We start from the raw sequence: 26,331 nt of genomic DNA on the forward strand, positions 1-26,331 counted from the left end.
CTACACCCCGAACCAGAGCAGCCGCCAAGTACAGATGCCCACCCGGACCCTCCCCTATAGGTTTAGGTTTGCGGTCCGGGACAATGACATTTCTAAGTGACCCAAAACTTTTGAACGGTAGTGTATGTAAATGTGATATTTCTGTATTTAAATTTGCAAACTTTTTAAAAACATGTTTTCACTTGGTCATTATAGGGTATTGTGTGTATATGGGCAAGGAAAAAATATATTGAATCCATTTTGAATTCAGTCTGTAACACAACAAAATGTGGAATAAGTCAAGGAATACTTCCTGAAGGCACTGTATGTAGAGCAGTAGGTATATTAGAGTGAGATATGTCAAGAATCCAGTATATAAATAAATATGCGGTGTGTATAAAGTGTAACTAAAATGCAATGTAGAGTGGTAGAAATATTAGAATGAACTATGTCGAGAATACAGTATGTAAAAACACAGCTGTCAGGAATCCCGCTTCCTGAGTCTGTTTTCTGCCTGAGCTGACTGTTTTTTTGTTTTGGAGTCTTTTGTCTGAGGTTCCTGAACGCACCCTGTCTGGTTGCCAGGCGACGAAGCTAGGCGGGAGAACTTTTGATTGCCCGCACCTGCATCTCATCAACCATCTGCACATCTGGTCCTGATCATCACCTCTTCATAAGCCCTGACCTGACATCCATTCCCTGCCGGATCGTTAGCAACGAACAGTATGTTGTGCCAGCGTATCAGCCTCATGTTTCCTGAGTGTGTTTTGTTATTCTGTACTTGTTGCCGGTGACTCACTCCCATTTACTCTGTCTACAGTCATTCTCCCGGAACATTCAACTCCCTTGCCTGGCCGTCAGTGGATTCAGTGACTTCATTGGATCAACCCATTCACTCTCATCAACTCACCTCCGCTGCCGTTCCGTCTCCTGGATTATTCAATTTACACATCAAGACTACCAATAAATACTCACCTTCATTTTACTCACCTTGTCCTGGTCTGCTTCTGGGTTCTGTCTTAGAGAATCGTGACAAAAGCAAAATTGATATAATTGCAGGAAATTAGCTTCTGGACCTGAGTCAGGAATATAAATTATAAATATGTATGTGAATGGTGTGTATGGGCAGTATGTGAATAGATAGGTGTGTATAGCAGTAGTTATACTGTACTTTTCCTCTGTACCTTAAATATTTGTGGGTTTCAATATTGTTAGCACAAACACACTGTCCTCGACTCCTCCCCCCCTTTCCATTCCTGCCTGTTTGTGGCAGTCTGCAGAGGGGAAAGGAGGCGGAAGAAGTGGAAGAAGTGCTCTGCTCCTGGACTAAACTCTTTTCACCTCTCCTTGCTTCTCCAGTGAGCTGCTGCTAAGATCTCCTTTTGATCTCTGCACCTGTTGCAACTCATCAGCCAGGTGAAGGGGATTATATCTCTCTCAGCCATTACTTTTTCAGCTGTCGTTCCAGGAGAGCTGTGGATCTCATTTAGTTAAATTGCAGGACAATTGGACTGCTCTGCCTCCCTCTTCCTCCCTCCCTCACTATTTTCTTCTCTCTGTGTCCAGCCCTGCCTCATGCTCTGAGTGAGTCTGTGTCTGGCTGTGGCTTGGAGCTCCAGAATCTTCCTCACCGGAGAGAAGGCATGGAACACTAGAGTAGAAAACTGAGAGGTAGAATTCTGTGATATAATTCAGATATAGAACACTTCGGTAGAATTTCTGAGTAGCTTTCTGAGCTGGAACTTCTAGCAAGATTTTGGGAAATCTGAACTAGAATACAGAGCTGGAATACTTAATCGGAACACTGAGCTGGAACTTTTCAGTGGAACATTGAGGTAGAATCCTGAGGCAGGTAGAGTAAGGAGGATGGGAGGTCATACTGCAGTGGTGTGTTTGGTTCTGCTGGCCCTATTCTGTGTGCTACTGCCCAGAGCAGGGGAGAGTGCAGGAGGCATTGTCTCTTTAGGCCAGGCTGTAGAGGAGATAGGGATGGAGGCCCTATATAGACAGGAGTCCCAGGATGAACCAGTTAAAGAAGAGGATCTCACAGAGACACAAAGCCAGACTAGCAAGGAAAAGAGAGCCACAGAGGAGGATGCCCTACCAGGTAAGAACGAAGCCAACCCACTGGACATAGACGTCAGTTCAACGTCTAGTTTTTATTTACATTTGGTTGAGTTGTCAACTAGTGTGAATTCAACTCAGCCAAAAATGTCACCCTGTCATTGAGGTTAAAAGTTTGATGAAAAAACTACAAAATTCTCTTATGTTGAAGACTTTTTGCAAATCCGATCAGTTTTCCACGTTGATTCAAAGTTATCACATTGAAGTTTTGGGTTGAAATGACATGGAAACGTTGATTCAACCAGATTTTACCTAGTAGGAACATTCATATTATAATGCTATATATGTTACTAAGTGGAGAATTGGGTCCCATCTGAGTTGTGGCTAGAAACATGGATGGTTTTACCTACTAGATGGGACCCAATTCAGCTGGAGTACAGGCCTTTGTTCCAGCCCAGCAATAACACATCTTATCATCGTATCAGCTAATGATCAAAACCTTAGTAGTAGAATCATCAACAGTGTCTGGTTGTTGGGCTGGAACAGATGCCTCCTTCCAGGACGAGGATTGTAGAACGTTATATGACATCATCAGGCAGGCACAGGGGACAGGGCACAAGGCAGGTGGAGGAGAGTGTTGGTCTTGAAAGAAGCCAGCAGTTTCCTGAATTACCCACACACACCTTTCAGTCACTATGACAAGTCCAACAGTGTCCATACAGTACTCTTACCATACAGTACTCTTACCTGTCTGTCTCCAGCTCACTCATACCTGGACTGTCTCTTGGCCCAAAGCAGAGTAGACCTGGGACTGGGGAAGTTTCAGTCTTCTGCAGTAACAGACCTGGCTGGGCTCTGAGTTCAGCATCTTGGAGACAGATTTGTACAGTCCACTTATATTTTCTGAGATTCACAGCTTAACATGGAGTAAACTTCAGCACACACATCTGTTGGTTTAATCAGTCCAATTTCCCAATTAAATTGCACTAAAACCTTGTATTTACATGGTAATTACATTAGCTAGTAGGTACTGTATAACTATTTTGTGGGTACACATTGTTACATGGTGCACCACAAACTGTCACGAATCCCACCGAAGGCGGTTCCCCTTCCTATTCGGGCGGTGCTCGGTGGTCGTCGTCACCGGTCTACTAGCTGCCACCGATCCCTTTTTCCCTTTTTTTGGTTGAGTCTTATTGTTTTCACCTGTTCCTTGTTGGGGTTTGATTAGGAGCTATTTAAGCTGGCAATGCCCGCTTGCTGTTGTGCGGGCTTGTTTCTCCAGTGTAGTGTTGGTGGATGTGTTTATTTGCTTTTACGCAGTACTGTAGTGGGTCCTGTTTTGGCCCGGTCTGGGTTTTGCGCCTAGTGTATTGGCGTGACTGTATTCAGTCCTGTATTAAATTGCATTCGTCCTACCCTCTGCTCTTTGCGCCTGATTCCTGCACCCACACGTTACAAAAACTTACTACTACTGTTACAGGCTACATATTTCTTAAGGACAGGGACAGGACAATGTTGATGATGCTCTGACAGCATGCCATTACAGTTTGACTGGGTTACTAATGGAGAGGAATATTGAATACACATGAATATGACATGAATACACAGCCTCTGTTCCACAGATACAGTTGAAGTTGGAAGTTTACATACAGTACACCTTAGCCAAATACATTTAACAATTCCTGACATTTAATCCTAGTAAAAATGTAGTCTGGCTTTTTTATGGTGGTTTTGGAGCAGTGGCTTCTTCCTTACTGAGCGGCCTTTCAGGTTATGTCAATATAGGACTCGTTTTACTGTCGATATAGATACTTTTGTACATGTTCCCTCCAGCATCTTCACAAGGTCCTTTGCTGTTGTTCTGGGATTGATTTGCACTTTACGCACCAAAGTACGTTCATCTCTAGGAGACAGAACGCGTCTCCTTCCTGAGCGGAATGACGGCTGCATGGTCCCATGGTGTTTATACTTGCGTACTATTGTTTGTGCAGATGAACGTGGTACCTTCAGGCATTTGTAAATTCCTCCCAAGGATGAACCAGACTTGTGGAGGTCAAAAAAATAGTGATTTCTTTTGATTTTCCCATGATGTCAAGCAAAGAGGCCCTGAGTTAGAAGGTAGGCCTTGTAATACATGCACAGGTACACCTCCGATTCACTCAAATGATGTCAAATAGCCTATCAGAAGCTTCTAAAGCCATGACTTAATTTTCTGGATTTTTCCAAGCTGTTTAAAGGCACAGTCAACTTAGTGTATGTAAACTTCTGACCCACTGGAATTGTGATCCAGTGAATTATAAGTGAAAAATGACTTGTGTCATGCACAAAGTAGATGTCCTAACCGACTTGCCAAAACTATAGTTTGTTAACAAGACATTTGTGGAGTGGTTGAAAAACAAGTTTTAATGACTCCAACCTAAGTGTATGTAAACTTCCCACTTCAACTGTAGGTCACTGGCACAGGTATTCAAACAGCCACGAATAGAGAGAGGGAAATACCAATGAATACACTCCACTGACTTCTGTAGTTACACAACTTCTTGTTCCTGATAGAATAATTTGATATCTTGATGATAATAATCAATAATCAATTCGCCTTGACTAATGCCCAAGGTTTGTAAGACAATGGGTTAAATAATTAGGCAAGGACTCAGCTTTCTGCAAAAGGTTTCTGTAGCTTTATTCAGAGAACGTTCTGAGGTCAGGATAACAAAACAGTCATTTTATAGTTCTTGCTTACTTATGCACATGCATTTACACACAAACTGTTGGTGACCTGCATCCCCCATTGACTTCCCACACTGTTTATCACTATCTAGCTCAGCCTGTTCCTTTCCCTCAAGGTTAGGAACCCTTTGAAGTTTTACTGCCTTTACCATCTGTCCCCTACTCCCTACACTAATTACATACACACATTTCTTTCCCTCTCCAGTGGTTCCTGGACTTTCTGGGACTAATCAGACCAATCGATCACTACATTGATCATTACATTGATTATTCATTAACCATGCTGTATGACTAATAATTCATCATGGTTTATTGATTCATTTACCTTTATTAGATAATTCTCTTATCAGTTCCCCAAAACAATACAATACAATACAATACAATGCCCTCCGTGGCGATATAAGCAGCACCATCAGTAAGTAGCACAAGAGCACAATTATATACACATCCTTTACGTAGCATGCAGCATACTGTAAATATGTACATTCAGAGGAAGTGGCAGAAAGAAGAAAATCTTTATATTTTATCCTTTACACATCAGACAGAAAAAAACACGTGATTATGGAATGTTTTAATGCCATGTGACATAATGTAGAAACATTTACATAAACCCAGATGAGATCTCCTTGACCTTGGGTGTGGTGATATCACTGCAGTCCCTCTCCTTGGTGTGTGTGTGTGTGTGTGTGTGTGTGTGTGTGTGTGTGTGTGTGTGTGTGTGTGTGTGTGTGTGTGTGTGTGTGTGTGTGTGTGTGTGTGTGTGTGTGTGTGTGTGTGTGTGTGTGTGTGTGTGTGTGTGTGTGTGTGTGTGAGTAGAGGACCTTGTTGTTTCACCATGCGAACAGAGTAGCTTTTCTTCAGCACAGGACACCGTCATCTCCTCTCAGTCACACATCCCCCCCGCCCCCCGTTAGCTCAGCTGTGCCCCCTGCTAGAGTGATTCTGTCTGGGAGATTTCCCCATCCCCTGTCTGGTCCGGGAGTTCGGTCTGTCTGTCTTTGTTTCCCACTGTTTTTCCTCTGTCACCATCTCTCTCTGCCCCCTCTCACTCTATCACTCTATTTCTATTTGTTTATCTGTCTCTCTATCTCTCATCAGTCTACTTCAGTAGCAGAGAGTTGGTGTTGATGTATAGCCTTTGTTTGAATGCCATCTTGTCATATCCTGGCATATCCGACTGCTATAGGATTGTTATGTGCTGTTAAACCTGACATTTGACCCTCAGGAATCAATATGTCAAAATGACCAAGTTTATTAACTTTCCTTTCCCCCGTTGACACCAAGCCAGGGTCAGGAGAGCCGAAGAGGAAGAGGAGGGCAAAGGGGATAAAAAGAAGGGCAAGAAAGACAAGAAAGACAAGAAAGACAAGAAAGACAAGAAGAACAAGGAGCCCAAAGTGCCCAAGGCCACCAAGAAGCCTAAAGCAGACAAAAAGCCAAAGAAGGGCAAAGAAAAGGAGCCACGGACAGAAGCACCTACAACTCCACCACCCACAACTACCACACTACCACCTACAACTACCACACCACCACCTACAACTACTACAGAGGTGTACACAGAAGCAGGTAATGCAGTAACACACCACTTTACTACTGTAATCAACGTTTTCAATAAAAACGGACTAGAATTGGTTGATTAGATTTTTTTATTGGCTTTGCATTGTGTGAGTAACAAAGTTGTTTGTAATCCTTTGATCTCTGTCCCATCTGAAGCTCCCACAGAACCTGACCCATACCCAGACTACCCCTACCCAGACAACGGTGAACCATGTGTACAGATGACAAACCATTATAGAATTTCTCTGAAGCCGGTGCCTCAGTGTTCAAATACCACTCAACACTTTATAGCAGAGCCACTTTGTTTATGATCTTATTTGTACCTTGAAAAACCATGTGGATTTTGTTTTATATCTAGCTTAAAAAAATCTCCACACTAATAAAGTTACCTCTACTGTCCATCTGTCCCTCTGATAGAGGATGACTACTGGAAGCCAGATGAGGAGGAGCCCGCAGGCCCAGTGGTCGACCCAGAAGATGACTATTGGAAGGGAGAGGACCCAATGGCCACGCCCCCCACTCCTGTGGTGGATGGAAAGGTGGACAAGGGAGACGAGGACTACTGGGACGCCAGATGTATGTTTCATCCCCCTCTGTGTCCTAAAATGAATGATTCATTGACCGAATGAATGAATGAATCAGGGGAGAACGACTTGCCCCTTTCATTGAAGTCATGAAGTTCAAGGTCGACCAGGGTACTACAGGCTGTTATTGCCAGAAAGCAGGATCCTCCATTATAGGAAATGGGAAAATAGCAATCTTCATGGTCAGTATTCGTGCTGCTATTACATCAGATGTACAGTATGTCCTTGAATCGATTATTTTAAAATCACACACAGAATGCCTTTCTAGCCAATCAGAAACGAGTAGTCAACAACGCTGTGGTATAAATAAGGATAATACTGAAATATCAGTATAATTTAGCGGAACTCAATATTAGGAAGGTGTTCCTAATGTTTGGTATACTCAGTGTATGTATACGGTCTATGGATGGAATAAATGAATGAATGAATGAATGAATGGAACCAAGGCATCAATGACAAAAAATACTAATTTCAATTAACTTTACTAACTACTTCAAAATTATTATCAAAGTCTTTTTTTTAAATACTAGCTATTAGTTTAAACGTGTACTATAGGTGTATAACCTACCAGCTCTCACAGTCTCACATCAGAATTAGATGCTGCTGCTGCGCCTTCTTCACCACGCTGTCTGTGTGGGTGGACCATTTCAGTTTGTCCGTGATGTGTACGTCGAGGAACTTAAAACTTTCCACCCTCTCCACTACTGTCCCGTCTATGTGGATAGGGGGCTGCTCCCTCTGCTGTTTCCTGAAGTCCACGATCATCTCCTTTGTTTTGTTGACATTGAGTGTCAATCAAGCCTACCACTGTAGTGTCGTCTGCAAACTTGATGATTGAGTTGGAGGCGTGCATGGCCACGCAGTCGTGGGTGAACAGGGAGTACAGGAGAGGGCTGAGAACGCACCCTTGTGGGGCACCAGTGTTGAGGATCAGCGGGGTGGAGATGTTGTTACCTATCCTCACCACCTGGGTCCCGTCAGGAAGTCCAGGACCCAGTTGCACAGGGCGGGGTCGAGACCCAGGGTCTAGGATTAACCTCTTACATCTAGACGTTCCGCTAGCGGAACACCTGCTCCAATATCCAATGATAGGCGTGGCGCGAATTACAAATTCCTCAAAAATACAAAAACTTCCATTTTTCAAACATATGACTATTTCACAGCATTTTAAAAACAAGACTCTCCTTTATCTAACCACACTGTCCGATTTCAAAAAGGCTTTACAGCGAAAGCAAAACATTAGATTATGTCAGCAGAGTACCAAGCCAGAAATAATCAGACACCCATTTTTCAAGCTAGCATATAATGTCACAAAAACCCAGAAGACAGCTAAATGCAGCACTAACCTTTGATGATCTTCATCAGATGACACACCTAGGACATTATGTTATACAATACATGCATGTTTTGTTCAATCAAGTTCATATTTATATCAAAAAACAGCTTTTTACATTAGCATGTGACGTTCAGAACTAGCATACCCCCGCAAACTTCCGGAGGAATTTGCTAATAATTTACTAAATTACTCACGATAAACGTTCACAAAAAGCATAACAATTATTTTAAGAATTATAGACACAGAACTCCTCTATGCACTCGAGGTGTCCGATTTTAAGGTTTGGGATAGGGTTAAAATTCAAAAACAACTTTTTATCTCTGGATTTCTCCTCCAGATCCACTCTAAATGGAACCCTTTATGATATTTGCCAACTGGACTCTTTAACCAATGAATCAGGTTTTCCACCTTATATGATGAAAATCTCATCTCATGTGAAGGTTTGTCAGCAAAGCTCAGCTCATCTGTTCTTTGTGTTATAGCTGCAACAGGTTTTCATTACTTTTACTGTGTCCATAATTCCACTACTGTTTCACCCTACCAGATTTCCACTCCTACAGTATCTCACTCTCCTGCACCTCTCCATTTCTCTCTGTTTCCACTCCACCATCTCTCTCCATTCTCATCCTCTCCTTTCTCTGATTTCTCTACTCTTACTTCTCCATCTGCCTCCTTCCTTACTCTCATGTGCCTCTTCGATCTTGCTCTCTCTTTTCTCTTTTGTGCTCTCTTTATTCTCTGAGATCTCCATTCTCACTTTCTCGTTTTCTCCGTTCTCCAATAACAGACGAGGTGCCCGAGAATCTTCCTTTCCCTGATGGTAAAGAGGTCGTCCCCACAGAGAAAGATGACTGGAGCTACGCTGTTACAGGTGACTTACATCTCAATTAGTCAATCAGTCAGTCAGTCGGTCAATCAGTCACCGTTTAGAGGGCCACATTGTATGCTGCTATTCCTCCTTCCTAAGAATGAAAAACAACCGCTGTTTTAGGGTTTATAGTGTGGAAGTAGATCCTGTAAACCATATGCTTAGACCTAGATTCAATCAGATCAGCTGATGTTTTGGCGGTGTCTGAGGTTTAACTGCGTTGGAGCTGTCAAATCGGTGAGCAGCTGCTCTTGATCATTGTCACGAAGCCACACCCATCCCACTCACATAAGAATTTCAGGACGAGAAAGTGTAGGCTATATAGAAATAATGGCACTCGGAGACAGCAAGGGGTCTAACTGTAGAACCTAGTTTCTAGATTTCAATATAAAAATGTATTTTATCAAATAAACCTTTGCTACATTTTATCTCTGGGACCCTCAGGATGACAAATCAGAGCAAGAATACTGAATGTAAGTACATTATTTACCTTCAGAGTTGAATGTATCAAACCAGTTGCCGTGATAAAAGTGTTTTGTTGTTGTGCACTCTCCTCAAACAATAGCATGGTATTTTTTCACTGTAATATCTACTGTAAATTGGACACAGCAGTTAGATTATAAAGAATTTAAGCTTTCTGCCCATATAAGACATGTCTATGTCCTGGAAAGTTGTCTGTTACTTACAATGTCATTCTAGTCACATTAGTGCATGTTAGCAACAACCGTCACGGTTTAGGGACACCGATCCCGTAGAGGTTAATGCAACTCTGTGCAGCCAATGCCAATGTCTGCTTTAGGCATAATGCCTGGAGACGCTTGTGGATTTGATAGCTCTAACGCAGTTCCACCTCCAACATCGCCAAAACAATCTCTATGCTGATGTCGGCTAAAGCGGATCAGATTGAATAGAGCTCTTAGTCCAGGGAATGACATCAGAGTAGGAGGCTAGATCATCACCCTGCTTTTTAGAGGAGAGCGAGTGGGTGAGAGTGTAGTTCAAAACAGTCAACGGCTTTTCATGGTTTTGTTTTTGAGCAAGAAGCCTTTCACAAGATGGCTGCTCTGTTATATTCCTTGTAAACTTAAATTAAACATTTAACTAGGCAAATAACAGGCAGCGTGTTATGCTAGCTTTATGTGGGTCCAAACAGAGAGTGTCTGTTGTGGATGCAGAAATAAAGGCTCTGTTCCACCATCACTGTAGTAGAAAATTACTGTATTAATGTTTTGAAACTACATACTGCATTTTAGCTTCCGAGAGCTTTGGAAGGCACACATTAAACCAAAGAGACTCTCTCTGTTATGTTGTTTAGTAAAAATAGATTAGTACTACTAGACAGGCTGCCAGTCTGTTTCTGCTTGAGCCAGGTTGTTGTGGTTTTGCCATGGCAGTTATGTACTGTTGAATCAATGCAGAAACAGTGTGCTACTCAGTCTAGGCTACTGGAGTGATGTGTTTGTGTTTTCTCCTTCCAATACAGAGGAGCTTGTTACACCACCACCCACCTATGAAAGCCCATGGTACGAGGAGTATGACTACGGCCATAGTGGTGGACAGAGTATGTACACACACGGGCACACACACACAGTCCTTGTGGGGACCAAACAATTGATTCCCATTCAAAATCCTATTTTCCCTAACCCCTAACCCTAACCTTAACCATGAACCTAAACCTAACCCTAACCCCTAAACCTAACACTTAAACCTAATTCTAACCTTAACCATAATTGCAACCCTAAACATAACACTGCGAAATGTCTCCACTTGTCTGTATTTTCCTTGATTTACTATCCTTGTGAGGTAAAACCTAAAACACACTGACACACACACATGCACTCTGCACTGTAAAATAAACCCTTGGCCAAATCTTCACTAGAAATATGTTTTTCATTTCAATGGGACCCTGCGGTGAAATAAAGATTAGACACAATAAAGAATAAAGAACTGGCCCTTTACCACAGAGTCAAAAGTAATGGGCCTACACTTCTCATTTCCCACAAGAATGAAAAAAAAGAAGTGTATACTGTTTCAATTATATGGTCTGTTGTCTAAGTTTGGGTTAAGCAAGACTTTGGCAGCTGATGTTCCAAACTCCCAAATAAGAAAATGCCAAGTAACTGGAGCAAACAACAGTCAGATCAAGATTATTACACCTTCAAACACTTTGTCATGTGGCAAACCTTAAGAAACACCTGGGCCTGTTCAGGAGGGGAAAACGTTATAGAATGTTTGTGTATATTATGATTGTCTGTCAGGTACAATAGGAAATCATGACGTTATCTGTTATTCTAGCTGCAACGTTCTAAATGTTTCACTCCACTGAAAACACCCCGCATACACAGTATACTGTTACATGTAATGGGGAGGTGGGGGAAAGTAACCTCAAGTTCATCCATGATTGTTTTTCCCTCCTTTGTTTACCACAGCGAAAAAACAGGAGGAGAGAGAGAACCAAAGGAAAGAAAAGGAGAGAGAGGATAGAGGTATTGTGCACAGCCTTTTTTCCATTATGATCTGAAGGACTGTGATCTATCTATCTTCAGTTGTAGATACTTCACATTATACAGTAACATTTACATGTTGGTCATTAAACAGACACTCTTATCCAGAGCAACTTACAGTTAATGCACTCACAGAAAAATTCTGGGTTAAAAACAACCCAATTTGGGGTTTTTGGTAACCCAGCGCTGTGTAAATATTGGATAGAATTCACACTGGGTTATTTTGACCCAGTCAACCGATTGGGTTGCGTGAATAACTCAACATGTTGGGTTGTTGGGATTACCCAAACATTAATTTAACGATCAGTTGGGTTTTTATTAACTTTCATTCTGGTTTGACGAGCAATTTTAGGATCATGTTGTTGATTTTTTTAAACAAAGTCCACAAGACACAGAACTCCCTTTTGCAAAACAGTAAATGCGTTTTCAAAATATAGTTGCCTTCTCAAAACATAAATACATTAATCAAAACTATATTATACCATCAAAATTGCAAATACATTCATCAAAAGAACACAACTGCCCTGCAAAAACATTAACTCAACCATACTTTTGTCCAAACAGACAAAACAGAAAGTTAGTCTTTCTTTTAAAAAGCGTAGTAGATCAAAACATTTTCTTTGCATTCACTAAATCATGATCAAAATTGGAAGTACAAAAGTAAACTAAAGTGCAGAATTATGGGCAATCACTCTCCTTTTATGCATATTTCACCAAACAATTTAATTCTTTTCAAATCAAATTTTATCCCTGATAAAAAATTTAAAAAATTGCACATTGTGCAGCATTCATTCATGGGTGTCATCACAATCCATTTCCATGTACAATTACATAGGTTAGTTTGCTCATAGTTTTTTAGTTTCCAATTAGGCACAGAAACACAATCCCACATTAGAAATAGGAAAGGTGACTACAATTGAGGAACACAACTGATATGAATGTACAGTATAGGCCTCAATCCACATCAAAGCAAAACTCTATAATGGAAGGTTAAAAATAAAATACAAAACAACAAAGTGACCCAATGTCTGCAACCCAGCAGGTGGGTCAGCCAAACAAGCCAGCATTCTTTTGTGTCCATTAAACTAAGGTAGGTAAAACAACCACATATCGGAGTCATTGCAAGTAAAACATAGTAACACTGCAATGTCATACTTTGCACTGTCAAAGCTCCCAGTCAAGCAGATGAACACGTCACTCAGAGATTCATAATGTAGTGGAAGAATATCAGTCCCTAATGGTTCATGTTTCCGCTTAAAGCGAATGAGGAAAGAAACACAGATATCAGTCTCTACCTGGGCATTGCAAACATGTAGCTGTGAAGCTTCAGTATGGCTTCACTTGCTAAGACGAGGGTCAAAAGTTAATTCTATCTAGAATAGGACAAATCTGAACCATAGAAATGTGTTGTGAGGGAAGGAAAGGTCGCTGGTTCGAATCCCTGAGTCAATTAGGTGAACAATCTGTTACTGTGCCCTTGAGCAAGGCACGTAAGCCTAATTCTTCTGTAAGTCCCTCTGGATAACAGAGTGTGCTAAATGACTTAAATGTAAACCTATTTAACCTGTATTGGTGCATGGAAGAAGCTTTGAGCTGGAGCAGAAAGAAAGGGAGAGATGGGACAGCAAAGAGAGGTTACAGAACATGCTGGAAGGAAAGATGAGGGAAAAACAACATAAGGGATAGAAACAGAGGAGTAGCGAGTCTAACAGTAATGGAGGGGAGAGATGTTGAAATCACGAGCTTAGAATGAAGATCGGAACACTCGGGATAAGAACCAACAGCTGTTGCCACATGTTCCATTCTGTACTGTACCTCCTGTACAGCGAGGAGAGTAGAACCAGCTAAATGTATAATCAGAATGGAACCAGGGACTTTTGTCTATGGGAGATTACACTGAGTGAACAAAACATTAAGGACACCTGCTCTTTCCATGACATAGACTGACCAGGTGAATCCAGGTGAAAGCTATGATCCCTTATTGATGTCACTTGTTAAATCCAATTTAATCGGTGTAGATGAAGGGGGGACACAGGTTAAAGAAGGATTTTTAAGCCTTGAGACATGGATTGAATATGTGACAAAATATTTAAGTGCCTTTGAATGGGGTATGGTAGTAGGTGTCACGTCCTGACCAGCAGATGGAGCTGTTGTTGTAGTTTTGGGGTCAGGACGTGGCAGTCTTGTGTGTGTGTTTGTTCTGTGTTGGTCTTGTGACTCCTGATCAGGAACAGCTGGGGATCGTTGTTCCTGATTGGGAGTCATATATGTAGGAGTATGTTTGTCACTTGGTTTTGTGGGTAGTTGTTTTTGCACTGCGTGTTGTGTGCCTGCAAAACTGTTCCTGTCTTATATATTGTTTGAATTGTTAAGTGGATGCTCTACTCCTTTATTTTATTAAAGATGAGTATTCACATACCTGCTGCGCCTTGGTCCATTTCTACAGAAGACAGCCGTTACAGTAGGTTGCCAGGCGCACCGGTTTGTGTCAAGAACTGCAACGCTGCTGGGTTTTTCACGCACAACAGTTTGCCGTGTGTATCAAGAATGGTCTGCCACCCAAAGGACATCCAGCCAACTTGACACAATTGTGGGAAGCATTAGAGTCAACATGGGCCAGCATCCCTGTGGAACGCTTTAGACACCTTGTAGAGTGGGGGACGGGGACGGGGGCATACTCTGTCCACCACTATCTGTGATTTCACATGTGTATGTAGAACAAAATCACATATAATACAAAATGTGACAGCTTTCTCATCCAGTTAGATATATTGACACTTTTAGCAGGGTTATCCATAAAATGTGACTGGTTATGAACGTTTGGATACAAATTCAGGAATGTGCTGATTAAAATCAGATTGTTATTTTTTTTTCTTCAGTAAATCTAAGACAGGTCGTTATGAAAGTTTGGATACAACAGTTCCTCATTCGCACACTGTTGTATCCAAACTTTCATAACGGCCTGTCTTAGATTTACTGGAGAAATAAAGAACAATCTGAATTTAATCAGCACATTCCTGAATTTGGAGAAACAGAATACATCTGGTTTCCTTCCTATCTGCAATGTGAAGGCATCTGGATCCTCTGAGGCATTACTGCATTTGTCGATACACACACACACACACACACGTGCACGCACGCAAGCGGTCACACAGAGAATCTATTACTGGGATTGTAGTTAGTGATTGACTATGGTGCTGTTTGACAGAGAGAGCTCAGCAGAGGAGGGAAGAGGAAGAGAGGGCCAAAGCCAAGAAGAGACCACACGTATTCAAGGAACCCAAAAGTAAGTAACTTGCTACCATCCAATGATACAATACTCGGTTAGCAAGAGTTTTAGCAAGAGCTTAAGAGCTTTTCCATTGTGGTTTGAAGTTTTTGTGATGTGTGTGTGACTGAGATGTTTTCCCCTGGTGGCAGAGTGTCCTCCCCTGGGTATGGAGTCTCATAGGATAGAATCAGACCAGCTGCTGGCCTCCTCCATGTCTCACTACCGCTACAGCCAAGCCAGGGCACGACTCAACATACAGGTAACCCTAACCCTTACACACTAACACTAACCTTCACACACTAACCCTCACACACTGACCTTAACCTTCACACACACTAACCCTCACACACACTAACCTTAAACTTCACACCAGGGGCGAAAATCTGATATCAACTTTGGAGGGGACAATTACATGAAATTTTCTCAAGAGCAATTCCTGAGGGGGACACCAAAAGTAGTGCTGTAACACATAGCCTACATTGTAATATGGTAAATGTATATTGAGGAACCAAAGAAATAAGGTGTTTGCCGTACTCCTAACTACCGGTACCCAAAACTACACAACTAATCACAACAGCAATACCATTGCCTTTAACAAATCTTAGTTCAGTCACCAGTTTAAGTTGAGAGTGGGGTTATCCATTTCATTTTCCAATTATGTTCCTATTTTACAAGTAAAAAAAACTGAGAACCTTTCATAATGTTGCCAAACAAAGACTCAACAAACTTACCTGAGACTCCCTGTCTCTGCCATTCTCTCCCTGCATATCTGTCCCCAACTCTGCTGTCTGTGTGCCATCTGTTGCCTGCTCTGCCTAATGACATCATTGTGAAACATTTCCATTAGAATTTCATTTCTTTCTTATGAACATTTTATCAACTAGTCTTTGAGATATTAGGCTACTAGGGTTCTTACTATGCGTTTTGGTGTATTGAAAAATACTCTGATGTCCGTCTTTTATTTTTCTGCCATTTTTCTACCTGGCTGGCTACACACACAGTGTGTAGGTTATTTACAGTAGGAGATGGGCTTCTATCATCTTCAATCATTCTATTTGGGCTTCGATCGAAAAGGTAGCTAGCAAATGTGAAACGGATTAAAATGACAAGAGTTGACAGCGGTATGAGTTCACCATTTACACAACATATGCTGCAACCTTTTGTAATTTTAATAGTTTGTTTCATATTGCCTGGCTTCCAACAATAGCTGAATTTGCAAAGCTAGCGAGCACCAATTCAGTTGCAGTGGTGTTTGCTATAATCTTTGCTACCCGGGTTAAATAAAGGTGAAATAAAATAAATAAATAAATAAAAGTTCCCTTGCGACAATTTAGCTTTTGCAACGAGACCATTAAATATATTTAAGACAATGGTAGAAGAGAGTGTAGTTCTGTTCAGTTTGGATTTCAGTTTATCGCTAACCTTATCACAGGGACTTTGAAGCACTAACTTACATCATCTGCCTGCTGATCTTGGAATAAATTGACGATAGCAAAGATTCCATCTTTGACGACGCCACATAAATGGAATAGGTACTAGCTAGCTTAATAGTTAATATTTGCGCGCTAGCTCTGCATATTCACAGAGTGTGTGTGCGCGATCGACTGGATTAACCTCACGTCAGTTACGTGCATTGAGTGCCTTTCAGACAGTAGATACGACCTCTCTGTTACCTAGCAAGCTAAGGAACTGGCAGTGGATCAAACCATTGTGAGGCAAAGGGTGGGGGGGTCGCAATCTTTTGAAACTTAAAAACGCGCTATTAAGTGTCTATAATAAGCACAATTGCTTTCATTGCATTTTATTAATATTATTTAAATTACATAGTTATGTTTCAGTGATATATTGGGGGGGACAAATCAAATTTTTCCCAGGATGGGGGGGTCGTGTCCCCCCCGTCCCCCCCGGGATTTCCGCCCCTGCTTCACACACTAACCCTCACACACTGACCCTAACTCTCACACACTAAGTCTAACCCTCTCACACTAACCCATAACCCTTATACACTAACCCTCACACATTAACCCTAAGTCTCAGTACTGCTCCAGCCAACACAGAGCATGACTCAACATGCAGGTAGACTCCTCACACTAATTCAAACCTGACGGTAAGCCCCCTTACCCACATCTCCAACACTGTATGGTTTCCATGGTTTCCAGGCTTCGGATGATGAGGAGGACATGCATGGTGGGGCGTGGTGTCCTAACCCAGAGGACAATATTCACTGGTTTGAGATGGACGCTCGCAGAGCAACAGAGTTTACTGGGATCATAACACAGGGACGAGACTCACGCAACGAGTAAGACACACAAGCACACACACGTTTATTTTACTATCCTTGTGGGGACCAAAACATGCGTTCCCAATCAAAATCCTATTTTCCCTAACTCCTAAACCTTAACCTTAACCTTAACCCTAACCCCTAACCCTGAAACTAAATCTAACCCTAACACACATAATCCTAAACCTAATCCCTAACCTTAATCTTAATTCTAACCCTAAAATAGCCTTTTTCCTTGTTTTACCCTCCTTGTGAGGACTTCTGGTCCCCACAAGGATAGTGAAACCAAACCAAACCACACGCGCGCGCACACACACACACACACACACACACACACACACACACACACACACACACAGACAATTTCAGACATATCAAAGACAAAATGGTGACAAAATTTGTGTGCGTCTTTCTGTTTCAGGAGTGACTTTGTGACATCGTACTACGTGCAATTCAGTAATGACAGCAGAGAATGGAAAACCATCCATGACGGTTACTCTGACTGGGTGAGTCTGTCAGCCTCGCTGCTTCAAATGTACTTTGGTCCCAGGGTTCACTCTCATGCTCTTTTTATGGGGCACAAAAGTTCACCATGTCAAATATATTTGTCTCTCCCTCTCTCTTTACCCCCCTCCTCCCCTCTCTCTGTCTCTAGTTGTTTTTTGCTAACTCTGATAAGGATACCCCTGTGCTGAATCAGTTAGCTGAGCCCATACTAGCACGCTACATCAGAGTTATCCCTCAGAGCTGGAATGGTAGTTGCTGTATGAGGCTGGAGGTACTAGGCTGCCCACTGCCTGGTGAGTGACACACGCACCCACCCTACTAGACTTCTGGTCCCCACAAGGATAGTAAAACATAAAACACACGCAAACATTCACACTGTGCATTTTCATTTCCTCAGACCCCACCAGTGCCTACCAGAGGCTGCAGAATGAGGTGACTCCCGTCCAGTACCTGGACTTCAGACATCACAACTACTCAGACATGGTCACGGTGAGACGGAACATTCCCATTTCAGGGGACTTCAAACCTTAAGGTCATCAGTACCACCTGTTTGAACTTGAATCAGGTCTAATGTTTTGTCTGACGGATTGTGACAACTGACTTCAACTCTGTCTTGACACTTTGGCGATTCATTTAATAAGATTTGTTGTGCTTGAACAAAGACTTGCACAGACTCACTGAAGGTGTCCCGGGCCAGGGCTGGTAACTGCTGCTTTCCCCTGTGTGTCTCTTCTGGTAGATGATGAAGTCTGTGTCTGAGGAGTGTCCCAACATCACCAGTATGTACAGCCTGGGTCGCAGCTCCAACGGACTGGACATCCTGGCCATGGTGATATCAGGCAACCCCACAGAACACGAGATAGGTGGGATGAAACCAATATTGTGTCTGTGTCCACAGTTTTCAGAACATGCACCCATTAGTTATTCAAGGCTAACTGCACCACTTTGTTATTCCAGGCGAACTTTCATAGAAAGCTCTGTACTCGTGTCCGCTCAAGCATGGAAAGACAATGACAATCTGTGTTTTTCTCCTTAGGTGAGCCGGAGTTCCGCTACACGGCCGGTCTCCATGGAAACGAGGCGACGGGGCGGGAGATGGTTCTTCTTCTGTTGCAGTACCTGTGTAAGGAGTACAATGATGGCAACCCCAGAGTGCGCCGCCTGGTGGAGGGAATACGTATCCACCTGGTGCCCTCACTCAACCCTGATGGGCAGGAGAAGGCCCTCACAGTGGTCAGTACTGGATATTATACGGTTCATTCTTGAATTGCGGTGGTAAATGTTGTCCCTTGACTTTGGCACCATGTAAAAACAATAGAAAATGACAAAAACATTAAAAAGAATACATTCTAATTTTATTTCACTGTTATTTAATAAGAAAACATATGTAAGTCCTTTATACTGCAAAACAACTATTTGTATGCATTGTTGAAACTACTGGGGGCTAGCAAATTGGCTTGCCCCATTGGCGATGTTTAGGGGTGTAGTGACATGTTTTGGGGTTTAGAGATACTGTATCTATCTATTATTTTGAATGCTAGACAGTAAACAAAAGTATTTAATATTGTTTACTTTAGACCTCCCAAACTCAACTCTGGACCTTGAAGCCAGTTCCACTGTATTGTTTCATTGTTCCCCTCTAATCAGGGACTGATTTAGACCTGAGACACCAGGTGGGTGCAAATTAATTATCGGGTAGAACAGAAAACCAGCAGGCTCTGGACCTCGTAGGGTAAGAGTTGAATACTCTTGCTGTAGATCAATAAAAACACCTATTGTTTTACTAGTATAATGTGTGTCCCTCAGTTTTATGTCATTGGTGTTACCACTTTGAAAATCGCTGATTACAAAGATATACAAGGACCTTGAGCATTTTTTCCCGTGGCAAACTGTTATTGAGGGAGGGTTCTATCTTAAAGAAAATGATTAGCTTATCACGACCTTTCAGTATGTCATAAATTTGAGAATTTCATTCATCATTTTGCGTCACTTGGTGTCAGCCAGTTTAAATAAATGGAAATAATTAATCACTTTAGTAAATAATTTTTAAAGGATTGACCTTAGATTTGAGCATTTGTGGCCTCCATTTCAGAAAATCCTCATTGGTGTTACTACTCCACCGGTGGCACAATGTTATCATAATGGTAAAAACATATTTTAAATCATTAAGCTACCATATTAGTTGATTTAGAATGGGAAGATGTACCCAACTACATTTAAATAAAAAATCAAGTCATTCTTTTCCAAAATGCCATTCCAAAATTCCACCGCAATTCAAGAACGACCCTTACAGGGAAATACAGCCTGTATTTATACTTTACACTTCCAGGGTGCAAATCTATTTTCTTCTATTAAGGAAAATGGGTGCCAGACAGTGTCTGATTTAGCCAACTTGTTGTCCTGTAGGAAAGTATTGTTGTATGCAGGAACAGTCTAGCGCCCAACTTTATTTTCCTCAAGAGAAGAAAACATATCTCATATGTTAAGTCAAGACTAGAGACATTCAAGCAAATCCTAAGACGTTTGGTTTTAACATGTTGATATTACTGCAGTAAATATGCAGTCCATATCCCCATAACATCCTGTCCCATTGACACCACAGGGTTCCGAGCTGAGTGGTTGGACAACAGGCCACTGGACGGAGGACGGCCATGACATCTTCCAGAACTTCCCTGACCTGAACAGTGTTTTGTGGGAGGCCGAGGACAAGGGCATGGTGCCCAAACTGACCCCCAATCACCATGTCAAGATCCCTGCAGATCAAGAGGGGGATGACAGGGTGTGTGGAGGGAGGGAGGGTGGGAGGTTGGGAGGGTGGGAGGGAGGGAAGGAGGGAGGGAGGGGAAGGTAAGGGAGAAAGGGAGGGGATGAAGACAGGAGGGAAGGAAATGTAGATGGTGTGAAGAGCAGAGACAGTACAAGGAAGTCCATTTCTCTGTTTATCAACTTAACAAGGGGACTCGAGTGGCACAGCGGTCTAAGTCACTTCATCTCAGTGCTAGAGGTGTCACTACAGACCCTGATTCGATTCCAGGCTGTATCACATCCGGCCGTGATTGGGAGTCCTATAGGGCAGCGCACAATTGGACCAACGTCCTCCGGGTTAGGGTTTGGCCGGGGAAGAACATCATTGGAAATAAGAATTTGTTCTTAACTGACTTGCCTAGTGAATTAAAAAAAGATGGCTGCTGTTTGTTCTTCTTGTCCTGCAGATTGCTGTGGAGACTCGAGCCATCATCTTGTGGATGGAGAGCCACCCATTCGTACTGGGGGCCAACTTCCAGGAGGGAGAGAGGTTTGTGGCGTACCCCTACGACAATCACCGCCTAACCAAGACCGCCGGCGCCAGCACCAGAGAGGGCAAGAGAGAGAGGGCACAGAGCCGCAAGAAGAGACAGTACGAGGCTCTTTCTCTTCCTGCACTCTTGCTATTTTTGGCAGGAGTAATAATGATATGAAACCAAATAAACAATCAACTCAATTTAAATCATTCTTCTAGGTACGAGGAGTTTGAGGAGCCGGTGGAAGATCATAGAAACAGGGGATACCAGCAGCCAGAAGAAGACCAGTGGAACAGGGGATACCAGCAGCCGGAAGAGGACCAGTGGAACAGGGGATACCAGCAGCCAGAAGAAGACCAGTGGAACAGGGGATACCAGCAGCGAGAAGAAGACCAGTATAACAGGAGATACCAGCAGCCGGAGGAGGAGTGGAGGGGACATGGCTATGGCCACAGGGAAGAGGAAGAGGAGGATGACAGAGGGAGAGGGGGGTACGCAGAGCCTGAGGATGAACCCAGGGCCACAGCAGACGCCTCCTTTTTCAGGTGTGTAGCATAAAGTAAATGTTTTTATTTAACTAGGCAAGTCAGATAAGAACAAATTATTATTTACAATGACGGCCTACACCGGCCAAACCCGGACGACGCTGGGTCAATTGTGCACCGCCCTATGGGACTCCAAATCACAGCCGGTTGTGATACAGCCTGGATTCAAACCAGATTGTCTGTTGTGACACCTCTAGCACTGAGATGTAGTGCCTTAGACCGCTGTGCCACTCGGGAGCCCAAGTTAACCACAGATCTAGGATCAGATTACCCTATCTGACTGTGTGTGTGTGTGTGTGTGTTTGTGTGTTATAGGTGGTTGGCCATCTCTTATGCCTCTACTCACCTGTCGATGACATACACTTCCCACGGCACCTGTCACGGCGATGACATCACTGGAGGCATTGGAATCGTCAATCGCGCCAAGTGGCAGCCCGTCACAGGAAGTAAGGACCGACAACATCCCTTTTTTATTCCATTGTTATCTGCTGTTCATTAAGACATTACATAGAGTAGTTCAAAAAGGTTGAAACCTGTAATGTAACATTGATCAGAGTAAAGGACCCAGTTTTGGGGGCAATGGTGCTCTCTGGTGGCTCATCATTTGCATTGCAGGTTCTCATTGCCACCTGTCTTCCCCCCCCCCTCTCCCTCCATCCTCAGGTATGAATGACTTCAGCTACCTGCACACTAACTGTCTGGAGCTGTCAGTGTTCCTGGGCTGTGATAAGTTCCCCCATCAGAGTGAGCTGGTCATTGAGTGGGAGAAGAACAGAGAGGCCATGCTCACCTTCATGGAGCAGGTACACACACAGACACACGTATGCACACACATAGAAACAATTAACACATTTTGAGAGTATACCAAACACACACACGGTCCTGGAGTGTGGCCGTAGAGCAGTGGTATTCAAAGCTGGGGTCGCCAAAATATATATATATATATATATATTACTATATATATACTGTATATACACAGTGCATTCGGAAAGTATTCAGACCCCTTGAATTTTTCCACATTTTGTTATGTTATAGTCTTATTCTAAAATGGAATTCATTTAAAAAAAATCCTCAATCTACACACAATACCCCATAATGACAAAGTGAAAAGAGGTTTTTATAATTTTTTGCAAATGTATACCTTATTTACATAAGTATTCAGACCCTTTTCAATGAGACTCGAAATTGAGCTTAGGTGCTTCCTGTTTCCATTGATCATCCTTGAGATGTTTCTACTTGATTGGAGTCCACTTGTGGTAAATTGGACATGATTTGGAAAGGCACACACCTGTTTATATAAGGTCCCACAGTTGACTGTGTATGTCAGAGAAAAAACTAAGCCATGAGGTCGAAGGATTTGTCTGTAGAGCTCCGAGACAGGATTGTGTCGAGGCACAGATCTGGGGAAGGGTACCAAAAAATGTCTGCCACACTGAAGGTCCCAAGAACACAGTGGCCTCCATCATTCTTAAATGGAAGAAGTTTGGAACCACCAACACTCTTCCTAGAGCTGGCCGCCTAGCCAAACTAAGCCATCGGGGGAGAAGAGCCTTGATCAGGGAGGTGACCAAGACCCTAATGGTCACTCTGACAGAGCTCCAGAGTTCCTCTGTGGAGATGGGAGAACCTTCCAGAAGGACAACCATCTCTGGGATCGCAAGAAATTATTGTGGGAAAAATGGGGTCCCCACTGAAAAAGTTTGTATACCACTGCTGTAGAGTGACTGACCTTTTGAACCCTGGTTTTCACCCCACCCAGGTGCAGCGTGGGATCAGGGGCGTGGTAAAAGACAATGAGGGGAACCCCATCGCTAATGCTACAGTTTCTGTAGAGGGGGTCAACCATGATGTCTCTACAGGTGGGTACAGTGTGTGGCTTTGTGTTAACCATGTCCCATAGGCTACTGCCCTTGGCATTCTGACTGCTGTGAACACATGAATGTAGCTATGCACTGTTATATTGGTATATTCATTAAACTACAGCTGGGGTAGATATTGGTAACAACCTGTTGTCCCTTCCCCCTGAACAAATCTACATGCAGTGGACGTCCAGGAGCCTGCCAGTGTGCAGTCTAAGCCCTCTCCTCTCTGCTTGCTCCACAGCTGTAACAGGGGACTACTGGCGCTTGTTGAACCCAGGTGAGTACCGTGTGACGGTGCGGGCAGAAGGCTTCGCCCCCCTGACCAAGCTGTGTGTGGTGGGCTACGAGGCAGGGGCAACTACCTGCAGCTTTAACCTGGCCAAGTCCAACTGGGACCGCATCAAAGAAGTGGGTACTGCTACACCTACAATTAGAGTGCCTATTAGCCACTTTAGAGCCATTGAAGCACTATATAAATGCTATCTATTCATCCACAGATCATGGCCCTGCACGGCAACAAGCCCATACGCCTGCTCAGCCACGGCAACGGCGGAACAATATGGCACATGGTCCCCAATGGTAACAGGAATATGGAGTTTCACGGACATGCACTCATGGATTCTACGACGCGTGACCAGAGAAGGAAAGAGCTAGGGCTCGACCGCCCCCGTCATCTACGGCAACAGAGACTGATGAGATTGACAAAAACGTTGCCCCCGACGACCACGCCGGTTCCCACAACAACAGAGGCAGAGCCCACCACTGCTTGGTACGACTCGTGGTTCATAGGAGAGGGGCAAACGTCGGCACCGGAAAGTTTCACGGACTCCATCTTGGATTACAAATACGAGTACAAGATCGACGATTACTAAACTAAACACCAAGGCCTTGTTCCAATACATTTACAATACATCCTTCCTCCCCACTTCCTTGAAGAAATCAAGGTAGGAAGGGAGGAAGTATGCATTCTAAGGTATTTGAACAGGACCGATGTCATAGTCCTGAGCCCAGGCTGTTAACTCAATTCTTAGAGTAGACAACTAAGTGACCCCTTAATGGCATATTTGGGATTTTGGCAATGATGCCCTTTATCTACTTCCCTAGAGTCAGAGGAACTCGTAGATATGATTTTTATGTCTCTGTGTCAAGTATGAAGGAAGTTCGAGTTAGTTTTGCAAGCCAATGCTAACTAGCATTAACACAATGACTAGAAAGATGCTTGCAGATACCCATAGACTTCCAGTCATTGCGCTAAAGCTAGTTAGCAATTGCGCTAGCGCTAGTTAAGAACTTCCTTCAAACTGCACACAGATACATAAAAATGGTATCCACGAGTTCATCTGACTCTGTGGAAGTAGATAAATCCCAAAGTATCCCTTTAAAGAACTGACAGGTAGGGGTAGGTTTAAGCAAAATGCCTGAAACTCCAATAACTCTGGTAGCCCCCCAGCCATCCATTCTTTCAGATCAACAAAGGAGCTACAAGAAGTGTTTAGGTATATCTGCAAAAACTGATTAAAGGAACAATGCAGTGTTGAATGCAAGAACAGTCATGTACACAAGCTAATGTCAGTGGTCTGTATAACTGCTCGAGTAGGTCTTTTAATACAACGTTAACACACACAAAAATGTCAGTTTAGAGTAGAAAAATAGAACCACTGATATCTGGAAAATAAATGTTATACCAATTCAATTTAAAAAGTTGTTGCAAAGCTTTCCTAGAGAATGTACTTCAGAGATCATGTAGATGTGGTGGTTGCAGATTACGCACTTGTTTTACTATCGCCTCCACCCTTGAAGAGTCAAAACAAAGAATCAAAGTTTCTGTTTTTCTTATAAAAGTGTGGATTAATTTACATTATTTTCACACATTGACAGCAAAGTCATAATATCGACATACAGTAACTTTACAAAATGTTTGTTGAATAGTAAGAGAGTAATCAAAAGAGATTTTCTTAAATGTTCCTCATAATTTAGCTGAGGAAGAGGAAAGTTATTTTTTCAATTAATAAAGGCTTGTTTACATACAGCATTTGTTTTGTTCATGTCCACACTGAGCAAAAATGTGACCGACCGCCTCGATTCGGTCTTATGTAGCAGAATTTGAAATTGTGTTTTTTACATTGGATAAAAGTAGAGACTCAGAACTAGAAATTGGTATATCATACACTGCAGTTGAGAAATAATGGGAAAGTAATTCTGCTTTGAAAGTTGATAAAGTTGGTCCTTGAATGTTTTGGTACACCTACTGGAGAGCTCTGTCTACACCCATTCTGCATTGTTAACACCCTCTTAAGCCTTAGCCCCACCCATCTCTGTGGGTGGGGCTAAGGATTCACATGTGAGGTCATGTTCTAAACAGAGTGAGTAGTTTAGTAAACAACCAGAGATTAAGACTAAAAGTGGTCAAAGTAGTAGCCTACAATAAGGAAAAACTCCAGGTAAAAATACACTATCTCGTCCTTGGCCTATATCCTAACATGACTTTGGTGCAGGTAATGTTGTTCTTCACATTACCGTCTCTGGTAAACACACACTATATCAAATAACATCTACGTTTATTTATCACATGCACAGGACACAGAAGGTGTAAACTGCTCAGTGAAATAGTATAGTAGCAATAGAAAAAACAGAAAGTGTCCAGACAAAAAATGTATAATTATTAGATGACGCTTATCCGACACACTTGTCTAAATTGATGGGTCATGTGAAGAAAATTCTATAACCACATCTAGCGGATGTGGATGGGTCACTATTGTCTAGACATGTACACATGTTCATGAAATACAGTAGATGGCCGTAATCACCCACAGATACAACTGGCTAACTTGATGGGTCATGTAATCATCTGGCGAAGGGGAGTCTTTTGTTAGACTAGCTAGTTAGCTAAACAATGAACTGGCATAATCCCAACTCATACTACTACCAATACAAACATTGTCATAGGGATAGTATGAATCTG

General features: G+C 42.7%; 1 protein-coding gene across 1 annotated transcript; it reads left to right on the forward strand.

Moving 5' to 3' along the window:
* The first annotated feature begins 1,260 nt into the window (after positions 1-1,260).
* Positions 1,261-25,398, forward strand: LOC106595896 (inactive carboxypeptidase-like protein X2). Its single transcript, XM_045706734.2, has 23 exons — positions 1,261-2,086; positions 6,058-6,339; positions 6,487-6,534; positions 6,748-6,906; positions 9,038-9,121; positions 10,602-10,679; positions 11,548-11,604; positions 14,831-14,908; positions 15,043-15,152; positions 17,053-17,192; positions 17,596-17,680; positions 17,830-17,974; positions 18,079-18,170; positions 18,421-18,544; positions 18,718-18,914; positions 20,284-20,460; positions 20,894-21,078; positions 21,181-21,507; positions 21,823-21,953; positions 22,171-22,310; positions 23,267-23,366; positions 23,611-23,777; positions 23,867-25,398. The coding sequence occupies exons 1-23, from the start codon at positions 1,846-1,848 to the stop codon at positions 24,239-24,241; spliced, it is 3,522 nt and encodes a 1,173-aa protein (XP_045562690.2). The 5' UTR covers positions 1,261-1,845; the 3' UTR covers positions 24,242-25,398.
* Positions 25,399-26,331: the final 933 nt, after the last annotated feature.

Source organism: Salmo salar, chromosome 24, assembly GCF_965601325.2.
Source record: "Salmo salar chromosome 24, fSalSal1, whole genome shotgun sequence".
NCBI classification, from domain to species: Eukaryota; Metazoa; Chordata; class Actinopteri; order Salmoniformes; family Salmonidae; genus Salmo; species Salmo salar.

Excerpts from the sequence above, each read along its gene's own strand:
- LOC106595896 (XM_045706734.2), top strand. The coding sequence starts at position 1,846 with ATGGGAGGTCATACTGCAGTGGTGTGTTTGGTTCTGCTGGCCCTATTC. Across the intron at positions 14,909-15,042 it reads CGTATTCAAGGAACCCAAAA|AGTGTCCTCCCCTGGGTATG; the intron begins GTAAGTAACTTG and ends CCCTGGTGGCAG. Across the intron at positions 17,681-17,829 it reads ATGACGGTTACTCTGACTGG|TTGTTTTTTGCTAACTCTGA; the intron begins GTGAGTCTGTCA and ends CTCTGTCTCTAG.